Source organism: Lolium rigidum, chromosome 3, assembly GCF_022539505.1.
Source record: "Lolium rigidum isolate FL_2022 chromosome 3, APGP_CSIRO_Lrig_0.1, whole genome shotgun sequence".
NCBI lineage: Eukaryota > Viridiplantae > Streptophyta > Magnoliopsida > Poales > Poaceae > Lolium > Lolium rigidum.
Window position 1 is genome coordinate 90,323,430 of NC_061510.1, and position 14,736 is coordinate 90,338,165.

General features: G+C 45.4%; 1 protein-coding gene across 1 annotated transcript; it reads right to left on the reverse strand.

Annotated features, from left to right (window-relative positions):
* Positions 1 to 6,514: 6,514 nt before the first annotated feature.
* Positions 6,515 to 11,228, reverse strand: LOC124697471 (protein indeterminate-domain 16-like). The gene is made up of 3 exons (XM_047230057.1): positions 11,042 to 11,228; positions 10,459 to 10,930; positions 6,515 to 7,145 (listed from the first exon to the last, which is right to left on the reverse strand). The coding sequence occupies exons 1-3, from the start codon at positions 11,226 to 11,228 to the stop codon at positions 6,515 to 6,517; spliced, it is 1,290 nt and encodes a 429-aa protein (XP_047086013.1).
* Positions 11,229 to 14,736: the final 3,508 nt, after the last annotated feature.

Here is a 14,736-nt window from a genome sequence, read left to right on the forward strand (position 1 = left end):
CATATCTCCTTCATCCAGCTCCCTCCTGAACCTGGCCGGCGATGAGGCATCTAATCTCCGCCACATGCAGCCTTGTGTCACTTCTCGCCGGCCGGATCCATCTCCATGGACGACGAGCTCGTCACACTTCGTTGCCCCGAAGAAGATGACTTCCACGAGATAGTTGGTAGGGATTTTAATCAGATTTGCCTTCGACGATCTCCGGCGTGGAAAATTGGTAGGGGATCCAGGCGATTCACTCCATTTTATCTCTGGTTGACCTCACGGGCGGCAGATTGTTAGCCGGTGAGCTTGAATCGGCCATGGCAGTACCTTCATTTGTCGATTGTGAAGGTCATTTTGTTGGGTTTATTTTTTTATGTTACATATGGGGCCACATTTTGATACATGTATGTGCATGTTTTGTTGTATAAATATAAGAAAAGTGCTACATGAATTTTCTATGTACGATACAGAGAAATTACATAAATGTTATGTACATATTCGTACAATGTAAGAGAAGCTAGGAAAAAATGTTGGATGCGTTCGAGATAAATGATACAAAACTATGTTGCATTTTTCAAAATGTTACATACATAGAGAAAAATGATACACTCCAATTTTTTTGTACCACTCGTAATACCATTATTTCGTGACTAAATGAAAAATATTGCAGACAAATGTTACATAATATGGAAAAATTGATACATACGAACCATTTTTGTACCATAATTGGACGCGCGAAAATGTTGGAGACAAATATTACATACTCTGAAAAAATTGGAACATATGATCCTTTTTGAACCACTTTGTACCATAATCGAACACGCGAGAATTTTTCACTTATGTGTATCGAACGGCTGACGAGGTGGCTGATGATTCCCTAGTTTGCAGCTGGCTGTAGCCTAGCTCAGGCCCAAATTGGATTGGATTTAGCCGAAATAATTCCCACAAATCCCTAAAAGTATACTGGTGGCGGCGGCGTGGCAGCTCGGGACGGTATGGTAGTATCAATCAATTTATACTTTTGTACTTAGAGGTGCGAACATATGCCGTAGTGCCATGCATACATACAAATGCATTCCTTCTTTCATCGCCAAACGACATACATCACGGGGATGCCCTGGAAGTGCTTTGGGTTTCGTACCTGAGTATCAACATATTCAGTCAACGTTCCAAGATGTTCCAATCTAGATGGTGCAAGCGGCAAAGCGTCATTAAGTTGCCAAGAAACAAAAACAAAAAAATAACCATGACGCATTTGTTTACAATAAAAGATGATTGTATTTATTTTTCTGGATGTTTTGTCCGTACAATTATGTCTGGAGTTGTGAGATTCGAACCAGACTAAACCGCAATCCACATGACCGCAAGATCGTTGAGACTTGCGTGCCACCGCCGAGCCGCCACCGTGTCCATTGCCAGCAGCCGCGATGCCCATGGCCACCATGGAGAAAGAGCGCTACCGGCACGTGTAGCACATGGCATGCGCGAGCAGTTGTGAGGCGTGGTCACGCAGTGCCTACGCCTTCTCTAGCTCGCCCCGGGCACGTTGGCTCGCGCTGGGTCTCTTCCAGCGGGCGCTCCCTTCGCGCGCCTGAGCCATTCACTTTTATAAAATTAAGGGTAAGGGGTTTCTTCCTCATCTTGTTATTCATTACCTTGCTTTCTTCATATTTTCCTCCTGCATTCTCATCATCTCTCTCATCCACTTCTTGTTCGTCATATATGCAATTCTAAATTGAAAACACAAGCATTGCTATGTCATGTTTGCCACGAAAAGTAAAGTTGGATAAACGATAAAACATTGCATTCAACTTGCTTGTATAGGGAAATCATAGATTTTTTCCAGCCAAATTTAGGAAACTTGGAAACACTTGCCCATTAGACATTTCTTTGGGTTCGAGGCCTGGTTTCGTCAACTTATAATTGACCTCATCTCTCCTTATCTCCTAACTTCCTATCATGCTTAGATCTGGAAGTAAAAATGTTTCAATATTACCAAAGAAATCATTACTTTCTACTATACCAACTAAGCTAGTTTTCATTGTCACTATCATTAGTAGACATCATAACAAAGAAACACTACTAGGAGGAGACACGATGGCATGCCACTGAGGCTCAATGGGATCTTGCACACAATACACTTGTTTGTCTTGACTTACAAATATAGATGTTCCGAAGAGATATCCCTTGCATCACGCAAATGCTTGAAGTTCTCCTTAGTTCTTCCAAATTTGTAGTCCCTTCTTACTCCGGTAGATTAAACCCAGTCACACTTAAATATAACCACATGTACTTTATTTTAATATATAGCTCGGCTAAAAACAAATCTACGATTTTAGAATAATATTGAAGTTCTCATAGGGCTGGATTATTGTGGTTATATTTTACACTTAAATATAACCACATGTACTTTATTTTAATATATAGCTCGGCTAAAAACAAATCTGCGATTTTAGCATAATATTGAATATCTCATAATGCTGGATTATTGTGTTTCACTAGAGTAGCTAGAAGTCTTGCACATAGTGATACCCCATCACATGTTTCTCGTATGGAAATGGCACCCATTCATAGAGTAAGTGTTATATTTCTTCACCATCATTTATGGCTTCCGATATAAGAGGAATTGTCTTCATAAACTTCAACCCCTTCTCAATTTCTGAATTCACATTATCTGTAAACCAGGTGTGAAAGTTACTATGGTGGGATGATTCCACGTCTCTTCTCCTCATGTTCGCGATCTTGATTTCGTGGTGATGAAGATGAAAAGAAAATAAGGAAAAACCCTTGATCTGTCTAGGATTTCAAATGATATTATAATATTTTGGCAAGAGGATCTATTTGATTAAGTGAAAGTTTTGCATGCGTATTTACAAACAAAATAAGTATATACGGGCCACGATGCAGAGGATCCTAACCCTAATCCACTCGATCTATCCTCTCACTCCCTCCACCGCTTCAAGAGGGAATTCGCCGCCGCACAAGAAGGTGACATCGTACCCCCTCTCCCTCCACCGCCGCCCGCCCCTCCTCTCCTCTCCTCCCCTCTAGTAGGATCCCGTCTCTTTGATCCCATAGCGTCCTCCTTCTATTGGATCTCGTAGGTTGCAAAATTGGCGTCGGGCCCAGTCGAATTAGTCTTGTGACTTCCGTAGTTTGTGTGATGCTGCAATTAGTATCAGAATTTCTCTATATGGATTGTCAAGGTTTTAGGGTTTTGTTTGCCTTTTCTATTGTCAAAGCTTTTAGGATGTTTTGATCTGGTTATACATTTCACAAGGAAAGTACATAATGCTCTTTATGGTCTATATATTTCACTTTCAAAATCAATGAAGCACACGAATACCAAACTTGATTTGCTCGTAGTGATGCTAAATAGCACGGGTTTAATTGAATCTCAACCCTATCCCAAAATTTTCTTGTAATAAATTGAAAAAAATTAATTGCTAGCTATAGGGTGTTTGTTCCATGGAAATTTATGGAATGGAAATGGATTCATGTGTGTTATTCCTTCATGGAAATGTATGGAATGGAAATGGCTCCATGTGCCTTATTCCTGCATTTTTTCTTATTCCATGAGATGCCACATCTCCCACTCATGTACCATTACTAGTAGATCACTAGGAGCTTGCATGTATTGACCATCTTGCTCATGAAACCTTAGTCACTAGGGTTCTCCTACTTCTTGCTAAGTTAGTAGTTGTTAACTCTGAATTTTTGAGTGAAACCTAGATAAAATAGAAGTAACAAGGAGTTGTGATTTTATCACGCTAAAATATATGAAGTCAAAACTCTTTGAGACATGTGTGAGTTAAATCTCAGTATCTGAGTGAGACATGTGTGAGGTAACTATTCAGGTACATGCATTTTAACTATTGATGTAGGTATGCATAGGGAATGTTAACTATTTTAATTATTGCAGTGTTTATGAATTTGTTAATGTTGTTGCCGTCTTGCCTGTCTAAACTCAAAGCTCAAAATCTTGGAATGTTTGTTTGATTCAGGGACACTATGGATGTAATTAACATCAGCAGTGGAGACGATGGCAGTGACAACTTCACTGATGATAATGTTGTCATGAGTGAATATGCTTGTGAAACTGTCCCTGCTGACTATGATGAGGGCGTGATTAGTGAAGATGATAATGGCGACAATGACACCAGCAGTGGCGATGACGATAGTGACACCAACAGTGGCGGTGATGATAACGACATTAGCACTAGCGACGATGATGATTACATGATCAATGGATATGACGAAGGCGGCGACGACATTGTTAGGGGAGATGATGACTCTCACAGAAGTGATGAGGAGGAGGAAACTAAGGTGCAACTTCAATGCCCAAAGTACACGGTTAGATGTATGCTATTTATCTAGTTTACTTAAACTTCTTAACTATATTTGCATAGAAGTATGTTCGGCTGAGGACGGGGGAGAATGGAAGTGCGATTATGACGAGTGGCTGGAAAAAAGTTTTGGAGGAATTCAAGTTAAGGAAGGGGAGAAATTTGCATCTTTAGCTTCAAGGTTCAGAGTGGTGCATGGTTTGAAGATGGGAAGGCTAGGCTCAGGCTTGTTGATATCCTCCCACTTGACAAGTGAAAAGGCGCTTCTGGATCTATCATAATAAGCGTATGAACTTTTAACTATTTGGTTGCATGAACTTTGGAGTATTTGGTTGTATGGACCGAAATAATTGTATGAACTTTTAAGTATTCGGTTGTATGAATTGTTAAGTATTTGGTTGTATGGACCATTAAGTATTCGGTTGTATGGACTATCAGGGTATTCAATCATATGGATTGTTAAGTATTCAAATGTATGGGCTGTTAGTTATTATAACTAGAACTCTTAAGCCCACTTCTATTACACGGCTCAGTAATCGGTGGGTTATTATCACTAGTTATGCATTGTTACAAGGAAAAGTCTATCCCCCAGCGGCTCACGCGAGCATCTTGCCCCCACGCCTAGCTACTTATTCTCGTGGCCATGGTGGAGCTCGCCAGCCTGGACGGTCGTAGCTGCTGCTCCTCCGCCTAGGGGAGCGCCTGGTGAGCACCACCGACTGCCTCCCCTGCTCCTCGCCTAGCGTCAACTGCCCGCAATCTGCTCCTCTACGCGGGGGATGCGTGAGGCCATGGTGGAGCTCGTCCGCCCGGACGGTCACCGCGCTACTCCTCCGCCTAGGGGCGCCCTTGCTGAGCACCATCGGCCACCGCCCCCGCTCCTCGCCGCGTCGGCCGCCAATCTGCTCCTCCACGTGGGGGACACTGCTGGATCTCCAGCTCCCTCCCGAACCTGGCTGGCGACGAGGCAGCTAATCTCCACCACATGCAGCCTAGCATCGCTGCTCGGCGGGCGGATCCCTCTCAATGGACGACGAGCTCGTCACACTTCGCTGCCCTGAAGAATATGACTTCCCCAAGAAAGTTGGTAGAGATTTTAATCGGATTTGGCTTCGACGATCTCCGACGTGGAAAATTGGTAGGGGATCCAGGCGATTCAATCAATTTTATCTCTGGTTGACCTCACGGGCGGCGGATTGTTAGCCGGTGATCTCGAATCGGCCATGGCAATACCTTCATTTGTCGATTGTGAAGGTCATTTTGTTGGGTTTATTTTTGATGTTACATATGGTGCCACATTTTGATACATGTATGTACACATTTTGTTGTATAAATATAAGCAATGTGATACATGCATTTTCTATGTAGGGTACAGAGAAATTACATCAATGTTACATACATATTCTTACAATGTTAGAGAAGCTAGGAAAAAAATGTTGGATGCGTTCGAGAGAAATGATACAAAACTATGTTGCATTTTTCAAAATGATACATATACAAAGACAAATATTACAATATGATTTTTTTGTACCACTGGTAAAAAAATGTACCATTATTTTGTGACTAAATGAATAATGTTGGAGACAAATGTTACATAATCTGAAGAAAATAAACTGATACATACGAACCATTTTTGTACCATAATCGGACGCGCGAAAACATTGGAGACAAATGTTACATACTCTAAAAAAATTAATACATACGAACCGTTTTTATACCATAATCGGATGCGTGAAAATGTTAAAGACACATGTTACATAGTCTAAAAACATTGGTACATATGAACCGTTTTTGTACCATAATAAGACGTGCGAGAATCTTTCACTTAAATGGATCGAACAACTCACGAGGTGGCTGATGATTCCTAGTTTGCAGCCAGCTGTAGCCTAGCGCTTGAACAAGTTGGATTGGATTTAGCCCAAATCCCCCGAATCCTAAAAAGTATACTGGTGCCGACGGTGTGGCAGTATCAATCAATTTCTACTTTTCTACTTTGAGCGTGAACAACATACATCACCAAACAACATACATGTATACAAAAGCATTCCTTCTTTCATCGCCAAACAACATACATCACGGGCCGGCCTTGGTTACATACACACACGCGCGCGCATGCGTGCACTCACGTACTTACGACGCGCGAGCGCAAATGTTGCACATGCATGTACTAGCTAGATGGCCCATTACAGTCCTAACCCTGCTCCTCTCCTCAGGGACTCGCAGGCCACCGCCGAGGCGCCGCCGTGGCCGTGGCCGTGCCCGTCGCCGCCGGCCGCGACGACGCCCACCATGGGCACCACGGCGAAGGAGCGCTGGCGGCAGGCGTGGCACGTGACCTGCGCGAGCAGCCGCGCGGCGTGGTCGCGCAGCGCGCACGCCCGCTCGAGCTCGCCCCTGGCGCGCTGGCGCGCGCGGCGGGCCTCCTCCAGCGCGCGCTCCGCCGCCGCGGCCTCGTCGCGCGCCCGCGCCCGCTCGGCGTCCGCGCAGGCCTTCTCCTGCATGGCCCGCCGCACCTCCTCCCTCCCGTCGTCGTCCGGGGCGGCGCCGTCCGGCCCGCCGATGGAGAGCTCCAGCTTCGTCGTCGTCGTGTGGGGCTCGTGGGAGGCCGAGAATAAGGAGATGTTGGTCGGTGGCGCCTTGGTGGCTGCCGGAAGGAGCTGGAGCTCCGGCGGAGGAGTCGGTGGCGCGCCGCCCGAGACAGGATGCCTCATGACGGACGGGCGGAGCGCCGGGAGCACCGGCGGCACACCAGCCGCCTCGCCGCGGATCCGTCCGGAGTTGCACGCGTCCTGGTGCTCGATGAAGCTCTCCACCCTGCAACACGCGCAGAATCACACACCGCCATTAGCACAAACAAGAAAGCTTGGCATTAAGCAACACAACAGTCGATCCATAACCTGCATGCATGGACGCCTATGCTTCTACACAACTTGTCCAGTCGTTCTCACTAGCAGGACGTACGTTACGTACTTGTATACATGTTTGCAAGTCGGGAAGAGTACGTACGTACGTACGTCCCATAATTCTTGACGTTAGGTCTGCAGCATGATTGCCCCCTTGATCTCTCGCGCGGTCGGCCGTGCCCGCCTACAGAGCCCATACGGCAATTCAGCACTTGGCGCGGATCGAAAGCGACCACACACGGCATGTACCGATCGACCAGACAACGAGACCGGTCGTTCGATGGATGGACGGACGCTATCTAATCGGTCCAGCAAGATACTGGTGGGCGGTCTGGCGAAAACGTGTACCGACCGACCTGCAGGATCATCGATCAACTAATTGCCCACGAGACCCGAAGCATCACTTCAGTACTTCGATCTGGCCGGGACCAAACGCGGTGAGTGTTTGTGCACAGGGCTCTACAGCGAGAAATACTATTGAACCAATCGATCGAGCCACATGCATGTCACCAACTTGCATTGCTTGAACACGACTCATTCATCTGAGTTGCACGAACCGGTTTGTTCACTACAAAGCTTAAGCTTATACTGTTGAAAAACAAGAAAAAATGTAAATGTGTCCATTATACTTCAAAAACAAAACATCTGGTCAATCTTAATTTCATAGCGGGGAGCTGTCCCAGAATAGGTACCGAACGCAAAGAGGGGAAAATGAAGGCGTCGGCTAGAGTTTTGTTCCCTCGGCCGGCAATGCTACCATGCATCCTATGGCCTTTCAGGCCTTGGACGTGTGGAGGATCCTAGTCTCTCACCGGCACGAGGGTTCCCATCTTTTGTTTTAGTTTTTTTTTTCTATATCTTCTTCGGAGTGACGAGGAGGTGGCGACATCCTGAAATCAGAATAACGTCCTCCCTGCCTTTATCCTCGCTCCGGCGGCGCACCTTGCGCCAGTGGAGAGCATGTGGAGTGTGTGTCCTACTAGGATTTGATCTGATGTTCGTGTCTTTTCAAGACTAGCTCTCCTGATCTGCGTTTCGTATCATTGGCGATGGTTGATGCTCTAGTGCGTTTGTTCTTTGCACGACGAACATGTCTATCTATTATGATAAGCACTACTACGTCAAACTTTTCCCGATGGAGGGGCGAGGACGGTGGCGCCTTGGGCTATGTAGTCGTTGAAAGGTGGTCTGGTGACCTCCTTATACTTTTATTACTCCCTCTGTTTCAACATTATCTAGATACAAATGTATGTGTAACTAAAACGCATCTACATACATCTATATCTAGATAAAAGCGAGACAACTATTTTTAGATGGAGAAAATACTTATAGAATACTTTGAAATGCTATGGATGATTATTAATAAATTGGTGGGACATTTCACAAACGAAAAAATGGCAGTGGGGACGTGCACGGGTGCCTGCCCGGCCAGCCGTTACACGATCTATGTGAGTGCCCGGTCAGTGACAAGGGAGTGTGGCTGCCAAGTGCCAATTATTAAAGTGCCAGGTAGCCCAGACGCCCAGTGCTGCTTGTTTTTTTGTCTATGCAGCACATGGCCTCCTGTCCTGGGCCGTGTTGCAACTAGCGATCGAGAGTGGTGCGCGCGCGCTCTCTTGTACTTTGGTGGATCGCAAGCGGGGTCCGAGGAACGGGAGCGGCTTGTCTCTACCTGGCTAAACTGCTAGCTAAAGCCCCTAGCTAGTGCTGGTCGATCACTAATTCACTACCCCCGTACAAACAGTAGTTCCCCTGTTCCACGAGACATGACATTTTTTGGCTTTCACACGGTATCCAGTGAGCAAACTTATTGGGGGAATGCCACTTATGTCAGCACCTTTTTTTCATCTTAAAGCAAATTTAATGGATTGGATTTTTTTTTCCTATTTGCAACTGGGAAAAATGTTAGTCACAGTCCATACGCAACATACAAGACATCACAAACCACAACGCGATCGAATGTTTCGGAAGTCGACTAAGATGTAGTTAATTCTCAATCGATTGTAATTCACAAAACCTAACTTATTACTGCTCGAAAATACTAGGACACAAATCGTGTGCGGCAATCTAGGGCACGACTCAGTGGCAAGGTTAGGGATGGACGTTGCCACCTCGCCATTGATTGAAAAATTGGATGGTACGTACTAGGAGACAATAAATTTCATGCACGCCCATTAAAATTTCCAAAATACTATGTTCATCGAAATATAGGATATCAGATGACAATACTCCGAGGTAACAGTAGTTTTCATTTTTTTTTAGTTGGCTGATCTAATCATATTGTATTTACTCCCTCCGTTTCCAAACTAAAACTAAAACCACGACACGTATTATGGAATCGGAGGTACTCCCTCTTCATGGAATCAGAGGTATATATAGTACTTTTTTTTATAGTTGTGGTGGCGGCCAGTTAACTTGTTTCTCCTGCAAACACGATTAACCTCGAGTGCTAGTAGTGCTACCTAACAATATTCTATTTTGTATGCATAACGGCACATGCATGCACGCAGGTTTTGCGACAGGCTTAATTAGTGTGTTAGGAGAGTGGCAACATAATTAGAACGGTAGGCCGACTTCTTTGAGTTGAGCTTACGGGAGATATATAGAGGTACCCACCAGCAGAGTGTTGGGAGAATGGTGATGAGACAGATTTTGGTCGATGCGCGGTCGCTTTCCCGGTGGAATTTTCGGTCCTACCGCTATCCGCCACCGAAATGATCATCTCCATGCTTTTCATTTCTCCCTAAGCTTCTATGTTTTTTTCATTATATGAAACCATGGATCCCACTCGACCTGGATATATGTCATCACCCTCGACCAGGTCCCCATCCACGTCCGTACACAAATATGCTATAGCTAGCTTGCATGCTAAACTATGGATGGATCGATCAAACTCTAGTTAATTCATGTCGGCTGCCTACACATGCATAGTATATCTCTCTTCAATCTTTTTTTCCCAGAGCTAATTAAGCTACCCAGCAATCCACCGTCACATCTTTTGTCTTTTGTCTCCATCGATACTAATTAAGCTACCCAACTACTAATAAGAAAACAATACGTTGATGTTTAGTTATATCATCTTATTACGGCAACTTAGTACGTTCTAGTGCGACCGTACCTAGGTGATTCAAATTTAAACAAAAACCCGGACAAGAATTATGAGAGCAGAGGAACATTATCCTATCGTAACTGAAGAAGTTGGCGTTGCATGGAGTTGTTTGTACCGTGAGAAGACGCGGCCGCAGTCGCAGGAGTGGCCGCGGGTGCCGCAGGTCTTGAGGTGCGCCTTGTAGTCGGACTGCACGGCGTAGCCCTTGGCGCAGCGGGCGCACACCCACTGCCGCCGCCCGCCGTGCTTCCGCCGGAAGTGCTTCTTGATCCCCACCAGGTCGCCCAGCGCGTGGGCAGGGTCGTGGTGCAGGCAGCTCGGCTCCGGGCACACGAACACGCGCTTCCGAGGCGCCGCCGTCGACGCCGCTCCCGCTCCTCCCGTGCCGCCGCCGTTGCTCCCGTCCTCTCCTCCTCCAGAGGGCGGCGCCGGCGCACGCTTCACCAGCCGCCACGGCACCTTGTGCCGCCGCCTGTGCATCTGCAGGTTCTGCTCCCGCTGGAACCCCTGCCCGCAGATCTCGCACACGTACCGGTCCGACTCCAGCAACGTCTGAGGCGTCAGCGCCACCACCTCCGCATCAGGGTCTACATTTGTAAGTGTTAGCCAATCAATCTACGGTGCATTATTTACGTACACATTAACCAACCATGTATGATCGATCAACATACGTGCAAGTTGATGATCTACATGCGTACCTGGCGTGCCCGGCGGGCGCCTCTTGCGCTTGGCGGGGGAGGGCTGGTCGGCGGCGACGCAGGATGAGCTGGTGACGACGGGCGGAGGCGGCACCGGCGGCAGCAGCAGCTGCTGCTGAGAGGACGGGGAGGACGACGAGGTTGAAGACGAGGCCAACATTTGGTGGTGGCTCTTGACTAGTGCCATAAGCGTCGGGGGAGCTTTCTTCTTTTTAAGGGCTAACCTCACTAGCTACGTGCCCTTGCCCGCAACTAGCGACCTAGGCTACCTTGCCTTGCCTCGCCTTGCCCTTTGGCTTGCCTCCTTTCCCTCTTCTCTTTTTGCTCCTTAGTGGGATAGGGGTGCCAACGGAGGCTTTATGGGGTGGAAAGGCGAGGCTGCATTGTGCTTGTGATCTTGTGTGTGTGTGTGTGTGTTGTAGAAAGGGTTGGGGCATGAGGGGGATCATATATAGCTAGGGAGGAGAGAGGGGGTGAAAAAAAGGGCTTTGTCTATATCTCTTTGATTGCTTTCCCCGCTTGCTGCATCGGTGTGTGGGTGTGGCGCCCTTTCCTTGAAGGGGGAATGTGTCTCATATACTCATTGGATGGGCAGCTTTTATCAAGGCTTTGTTTGTTTGTTTTGGTGGGTTTTAAAGATGGGGGTCATAAGACTAGTCTACCTTCCAATCTCATCGGCACAGTTAATGGGATGCATTAGCTTCATTGATAAGATTAGCTCTTTAATTGCATGTGCTTGTGTACATCATCTTGTTGTACTCCTACTATCAATTTCACATCTCTCTCCCTTTCTCTATCTTTCTTAGATAGGAGTTAGGCGGATAGATGTGACTTCACTCCATGCATTCAGTCTTTAATATTAGAGTAATGTGGAAATGCAGGCCTACATTTTTTCTACCGTTATTTTCAGATGGTTGATACATATGTATCGATCCTTAGTGATTCGTGCACTCGTATGATCCTTTTTTACTTTTCTTTTGTACCCGAACTACTTTGAATAAGGTAATAACATGTCAATATGCATCGGTCAATGCAAGGGCTAGAGCTACTCCCCCTTTTCAAAAAAGCACGTCTCATTTTTTTTGTTAGATTCAATTCAATTATCATGACCATTAGATCGACATATGCAACCATCACATTTTCTCATCCTCATATTCTCGAGGCGATGGTAGAGGAGGTGGCGTTCTTCGTCAGGCGACAAGCCCGGTATGCTGACGACATGGACCACAGATGAGGGGGTCACGTATTCTGGTGGCAAGAGGATGCATATAATGTGGTGAGCCAGTGGTAAAGAGCAGCGGTACCATGGGTGAGCCATCGGTATGGGAGCGAGCGACATGAGGGGAATTGAGAGGAGAGATGGAGTCGCGACTGTGCGAGAGAGGGAGTGGCTATCTAGTTAAGGGAATAGCCATGTGTATATATGGACCAAAAAATGGGCATTTGGGTTGCCCGCATCACACATGTGCAAACAAAAATGTCTGTGGGCGATACGGGCAGAGCCTGCCCACATCAGCGATGGTCGTACATTGATATTCGTTGCTGGTGTGACTTGCCTCGTGGTCGCCAATTTTCGGTGTGTCATCACACATGAGCACATGTTTTTTACAGTTTTCAGGGCTTAGGTTCATTATGTACTAGTGTATGGATGCCTTTCCTTGACCAAGACATGGATTCTTCCCTTCCCCAAAATTCTGAATCAAAACCTGGCACGGCTCGATGTTATCTTTTTCTGTTCACACAAGAAAGAACAGAGTAATACGAATATCAGTAATACAAATAGAGTGGAACATACATAGCTACTTTTTTTTTTTCGGTGTGCGTCTCATATACACATGTGTTGGTGCCATGGTGACCATGTTAAAGCTAATTCAATTCTGTACCCGAATCAAATATCACGCCCTTTGGATATCTATCCAACCATTCATACTTTCATCATCCTCCTATTGTCAACCCAAATACTAAGCAAGGGCGGAGTAAGGCTCAGCATTTCACCAAAGAGCATAGACATAGTGGTTGCCATTAGACCGTGTAGTCATCTCCTACATTATCACTGACACCCTATTTCCCTGCCTCCTCAGTCGATTAGCCATGTTGCAACACCCAATAGGTTTTCCTTCGTAGCCATAACATATGGTGATGTTGCACCAATCAATCGTATTTGTATCACCCCTACTATTGGTATGTTTGTCTTCCCACAAAGAGTGGGGCAATGACCCCCCTCCCCGAGAACCATGAATCCAAATTCCGTGAGGCCAGATGTTTCTCTGTGTTGACAAAAGAAAGTGAAGCATGTGGAAGAAGGAAAGAGCTTGGAAATTGTAGTGATGTCCATTCATTCAAATTCAAATTCAAGATGAAATCTTGTTGTAGTGATGTCCATTCATTCAAATTCAAGATGAAATATTTAATACAAATATAGGTCCAAGGAGTTTTGTCGCCTAAATTATGGTAACAAGTTAACAACTCTAACAAGGAAGAATAATCCCCTGGCAACCATATATGCCAGATATCCATAATACGCTTATGGCTTGTTTTATTCAAAGAATTTGAAAAATGTAGGAATAGGAAAAATATAAGAATAATATGTCATGGCATATGAAATCCTACATGAATGAAGAACGTAGGAATTAATTGTAGATGTTGTTTGCTTGCACCACATAAAAAACGCAGCAAATATCTATAGAGATTGAGTACATGTCATAGTTGTCATAGACACATAGGAAAATTTCCAAGAGTCTACCCTCTTGTTCGAATTCCTATGAAATTGTAGTATAGGAAAGCAATCCATAGAAATTTCAGAGGATCCATTTCTTTAAATCAAATGGCCACTATATATACAAAAAATTCCTATGGGCAAGAGTTCTACAAGTTTTCTTTGAAATTCCAATAAATCAAACATGCCCTTAGAATGAAAAGAACACAACGTACTCCTTTGTTGTTTCTGTACGTGTGCATCTAGTACACACGGTTGTTGGTTGCCTTGCTGACCAGACTAAAGCTAGTTCTGCCAATCATAAACTATGCAGGAACAGCTCATCGATCCATGCCACTGTAGTGATTGCTTTGCTGAAAAAACCTCTCACTGTTTTAGTGAGCACTGGGTGGGATGATGTGGGGGAAGATTCTTCACACATGCAAGCGATCGTGTTTGCCCCCAGCCAAGTGCATGCCCTGATCCCTATCTACGATCTCCCTCTCTCCTCACTAAACTAACGGCGGCAATGAGATGGCATTGACATCTTTATCCCCCCAACAACTAATAAAGTTTATTTGTCTCTTGGCTTTTCGACTTTCTGCTAAGATGGCTGCATGTGTAGCTCATTAACAAACCGGAGTAAGTTGCACACACATGTCTTTGTTAATCCCATCCGGCTGGTCCTAGCTTTGCTCTAATATTCATAAGTATATTGTCCGTTTTGCGAAGCTGTACTACGCATAGATTCGAAGTGAGGGAAAGTGGGCATCTCTTTTCGGGGGGAAACTAAACGATGGACCGGCGAACAATCCGTCTTCTTTTCGACGGAATTTTTGGCTATTACTTTTGGACTTTGAAACTAGCTATACTACTAGCTTCTACTTTATGAACTGCCTTGCTAGTTAGTAGTGGTTGATTTTCATGACAAACACATACATGTATGTTGTAGGGTTTATTGAATTTTAAAACTATTATTTATGATTGATTGGTCAATGCT

What these genes read in the sequence shown, in the direction of transcription:
- LOC124697471 (XM_047230057.1), bottom strand. Translation starts at nt 11,228, where the DNA reads ATGGCACTAGTCAAGAGCCACCACCAAATGTTGGCCTCGTCTTCAACC. An exon ending in GCGCCCGCCGGGCACGCCAG is followed by an intron (nt 10,931 to 11,041) that starts GTACGCATGTAG and finishes TTACAAATGTAG; the next exon opens with ACCCTGATGCGGAGGTGGTG. An exon ending in TGCGGCCGCGTCTTCTCACG is followed by an intron (nt 7,146 to 10,458) that starts GTACAAACAACT and finishes CGCGTGTTGCAG; the next exon opens with GGTGGAGAGCTTCATCGAGC.